At 34.1% G+C, this 5,000-nt stretch overlaps 1 protein-coding gene across 1 annotated transcript; it reads left to right on the top strand.

The window, feature by feature from the left end:
- Positions 1 to 2,735: 2,735 nt before the first annotated feature.
- LOC142242471 (uncharacterized) lies at positions 2,736 to 4,754 on the top strand (the record flags this gene model as incomplete). The annotated part of the gene is made up of 2 exons (XM_075314039.1): positions 2,736 to 3,729; positions 3,919 to 4,754. Coding segments are annotated over exons 1-2 (1,830 nt in total), but the record flags the coding sequence as incomplete, so codon positions are not given.
- Positions 4,755 to 5,000: the final 246 nt, after the last annotated feature.

Below are 5,000 nucleotides of genomic sequence, written 5' to 3'. Positions count from 1 at the left end.
TTGCACAATTTACAGAGGATTTTATTTACTATTGCATGATTAAATTATACACTAAAGGAAATTAAAAAATTTATACAGTCCATTCCAGTCTAAGCCGTCTCGGAATTGTACATGGTTTATACAGAAAAATACCATTGATTATACACTGAAAAATATATGGAAAGTTAAGCTTTCTTCATATAGAATTAAAAGGAAATAATACTTAGTTGGTTAATTTTTTTATTTTGGAAAATTTTCTCTGCATACACTCAAAGAAAAAAGTGAACTCTCTATTTCACTAAAGCCAATTTAATTTTATATTGGTTCATGGAATCATTATGGTTGAAAAAAGTTTATTTTACTCAAGTAACTTTTTGCGTACGTTAGTTAAATGAACTAAAAAACGAAAAAAAAAATTGCACACAAAGCATAAAGATTTCCTAATATCGTATGTCTTACAAAATAGTTCATTATTTCTTTGAATTTTGAAATTTTGCCAAAACTGTGTCCATCATGAATTTCGTATGGTACTAAAGACATTCTTGTAATTTTGAAATACAAGATTTCTCTTAAAACTAGAAAATTGTCTTTAATAATTGGAAAAACTTAGTTATGTCCAATTGGTTTTCTTGAATTTGTCGAAAAATATTTATTTATTGTTTCCATATCGGAGTGATATCAGCGATTCTAATACTGCTTAGTTAAAACTTTCTAAAAAAGTTTTCTAAAATTAGTCGAAGGTTATCTTTCCTGGTGGGATCACTGTTTTTTAATGTAATTGGAAGAGTTGCTGTGAGTGCAATTTCCTAATATAACAAAGGAGCAAGTTTGCAATTGAACAATTAAAGTTTTGCTAATTGTGCTTATGATTGATATGTCAGATGATTGCATGAGAAATGAAAACTCGAAATACTTACCCATGAAAATTTGATATACTTACCTATCGAAGTTTAAAAAGTCTACCTATGAAAATTTTTAAATACTTACCTGTGGAAACCTATGAAGAAAATACCTTTGAAATTTGAAATACCTATGAAAATTTGAAATACTTGCCTATGGAAACTTAAAAGGTTTATCTATGGAAATTTAAAATACTTACCTATGAATGAAATGCCTGAATGAAATTTGGAACTTACTTACTTGTAGAATTTTTAAATATTTGCTTATGAAGTGGAACATCACAGGTGGATGAAATATTTGCTTATAAAGGGAAATACGTACCGAAAGAGAAGAAATATTACACATTTAAATATTTAAATCAATTATTGAATATTTAATTTGAACAAAATTATTTTCCGTCTTTTTTTTGAGGAATTGATATTTGTGCTTCTACACAGTGGGAAAATTTGTTATATTCTTTGAATTCCCTTTAATTGCAACAAATTGTTTTTTTTTACTTTCTTCTCACAAGAACCAGCATTAACGAAAGGCAAAGTAAATGAATTTTGGTGCAAATCATTACCATATTGGAAACGCTGTGTTTCATTCTCGCCATTTTGAGACGTGAATGGGAATTTATTCTTTTGATTGGCATTGAACTTATTAAAGTTCGACTTTCTTGGGCGTAAAAGCTGGTTTTGTTATGTCAAGCTGATATAACATTTTCAGTATTATGCTTGGCTTTTTCAGTTGATTAATTTTGCATCAATTAATTCACGAATTTCCATTGTTCCACTGAGACTGTGGTCGGTACTTCGTGGAATTTTTTATATTTTATTTTTCAAGAAACTGAGTGTTCAAGGCAACATTATTTTATTATTGACTGAAAATTTTACAAAGTCCCATTTATTCCGAGTACTAATATATTTAGATACTAATATATTTCGAAGAAGGGATTTTGTACTGAGATCCAAATTAGTGGATACATTATACTTGAATTTGAAAACCATTAAACTTAAACTTGAATTCAGCTATCAAATCCGCTGCGACGATTCGTACTTATTATCAGCACTTGTATTTTCTTTGCCGAAAGAGACATAACAATCTACAGTTATATTTATCAGTGGTGATCTCTAGCGATAAAGTTTTGATTTCGCTGTCTGCCGAAATACTTGTTCAACTCGCTGCATTCTTATCAAATGAGGATACCTTGCACTAAAAGTTGCGCATTCTCCATTTATGGTTCGTTAACCTAAAGATCCTAAGAGGAATTGATATTATACATATACAATAAACATTGTGTTTACTAACGGCTACAAGAAGTTTACGAGGAGGTGAAAGGTTGGAACATTAGCTATTGGGGCTAATATACAATAACATTTTAGCACATATACACTGTTTCTTGTATGTTGTTTGTTAGGTTGTATACTTCAACATTTTTTATTTGGTGGTATATTCAACATTGTTGCAACCCACTCTGACCGTTTGATATTGGTAAAGAAAAAACAGAATCTGTAAACTGGTGGTGAACTGTGCCTATGTCTACTTTTATATGAGTGTATTTGAATTATTCTGTTGAGACCATTTTAGTCGCCCCTGGAAATCGACTTTAACTGTGAACTTGCCTACTTTTGCATAAGTTATTTACAGTTCTCTGTTGAATTCATTTACTTGATCTGTTGAGTCACATTTGAAATAGCAAGGAACATAATTTTCTGTTGCACTATTTGTATCATAGTAGCTCTCTGTTAGCAACTGTGAAAACTTTTCTCTCTGAGTGGCGAGAGAAATACATTCTGTGAATATAATCTATTGTTGATTATTGTTTTCGGTAATCGTTAGTCTGTACTGTTGCTTAGGAAACTGAAACGCACATTATGTCGTCACAGAAGTTTATATTTTTCTCTGACCAAGTTGTCACTTACTGCGCCAACTTCGCTGCAATTGATATAACTGAACATACGCTTTCTAGTCTGCAAGTAGATCTAGATGATTTAGATCGTCGATGGCATACATTGACTCAGGTCTACGAAACTGAAATGACCACCCGTGAAGAGTTAAGCAAAGAGGAAAAAGAATCTATGCATTCCAAATTTAATGAATCTTGCAGGTCATACAAGACATGTAAGACTTCAATTCTTGATTTAATGGACATCGAAAGAAGAAAGTTGGAAATGTCATCGGTTCCAGTGGCGCGTATTGAAAATAGACCTGTTGATGCCGACAGCGGATTTTCTGTAAAACTGCCTCCTTGCGACACTGAACTTTTCAATGGGGGGTACGATAAATGGCCAGGTTTTAGGGACATGTTCACGGCCATTTATATTAAACACCCAAAACTGTCACCTGCCCAAAAACTATTTCATTTAAGGGCGAAAACAAGAGGTGAAGCTAACCAAATTGTAAAACAATTCGCTCTGACTGATGACAATTTTGGTTTAGCATGGGATGCTTTGCGGCAACGCTATGAAAATAAAAGAATTCTCATTAATCACCAATTGAGGAAAATTTTTGAATCTGATCGCGTTACCACTGAAAAGGGAAAGTCACTTCGTAATTTACAGTACACGATAAACAACTGCCTTTCAGTACTGAAAACTTATAATATATCAGTGGTTTCCTGGGATCCCATACTAGTGTACTGGGTATCGTCAAGATTACCCGATGAAACTTTAACGGCATGGGAAAATTCGTTAAATGATCACAAGCAAATGCCGTCATGGGAACAACTTGACGATTTTATCTCGAGGCGGTTGAATATGTTGGAATCAATAACTGATATAAGAAAACCATCGTATCCGCCTATCAATTCACAAAAGTCCAACAATTACTACACTAAAACTGAAAATAATTATAAACCCTGCAGAGCTTGTAAGCAAAATCATTCGCTACGTACTTGCACTAAATTTAAATCATGGTCTTTCACACAAAAAAGAAAGTTTGTCAACGAAAATAAACTTTGTGACAATTGTTTAGGATATGGTCACACTGCTCGAAATTGTCAAAGTGATAACGTGTGTCAAAAATGTCAACAGCGACATCACACTATTTTACATCAAGATTCCAGCAACGCTGAGAATCGAAGAGCGACGCAACGAACTTCCCAATCAAATGTAACGTCGTTCCATGTTGACGCCAATACTGAAGATCATCCGAGTACGTCCACTGCTGTTTATAATGATCCAATTACGCATGTCCAATCGAACTACACTAAGTCTTGCGAAGGAACTGTTTTACCTACTGCGTTAATTGAAATTGAGCACTTAGGCACAATATTCACTATCAGGGTGTTTATTGATCAGGGTTCACAGGAATCATTTATTTCTAGCAGGATTGTGAACAGACTACAAATTCCTACCAAGAAATCCTTCACGAGGATTTCAGGTCTTGGAGGAACTGTACTTGAAAATTCATCGAAAATATGCCATGTTACTTTGAGATCCCGAAAATCTGACTATATGTTACACACTTCTGCGATAGTCGTTTCTAATTTGAAACATTTAATGCCTGGGTCACCAACACACATTTCTGACTGGTCTGACTTAAATGAATTGGATTTGGCGGATCCATATTTTTGCAAACCGGGACCGATTGATATGCTGTTAGGAAGTGATATTTTGCCATCCATTATTAAATCGGGCGTGAAAAAGAATGTGGCAGGAAGTTTATTAGCACAAAATACTGAATTCGGGTGGTTAATAAGTGGACCTCCTGCACAACGAACTGTTTCCACGTTTGCATCATGGACAGCATCGAATGATACACTAAACGATGACATAAGAAAATTTTGGGAGTTGGAAGAAGTTCCCATTTTGAATTTGTTGTCGGAAGACGACAATTGGTGCGAAAAATTTTATCAGGAAACCACTAGTCGATTACCAAATGGAAAATATATGGTGAGACTACCATTTCGGCAAGACTTACAGACGGAAATAGTCTTGGGGTCATCAAGACGATCCGCCATGGGGCAATATATGCACATGGAAAAAATGTTGCAAAAGTCCCCGGATCTTTCATCCGAGTATACAAAAGTTTTATCAGAATATTTAGATCTTGATCACATGGAGCCGACATCATCCACTGAAATTTGTTTAGATTCGCGATACCGCTCTTTTTATCTTCCTCACCATGCGGTTGTCAAA

This window comes from Haematobia irritans, unplaced genomic scaffold (assembly GCF_050003625.1).
Source record: "Haematobia irritans isolate KBUSLIRL unplaced genomic scaffold, ASM5000362v1 scaffold_163, whole genome shotgun sequence".
NCBI classification, from domain to species: Eukaryota; Metazoa; Arthropoda; class Insecta; order Diptera; family Muscidae; genus Haematobia; species Haematobia irritans.
The sequence above is the reverse complement of the archived record's forward strand: the minus strand, read 5'-3'. Positions and strand labels throughout refer to the sequence as shown.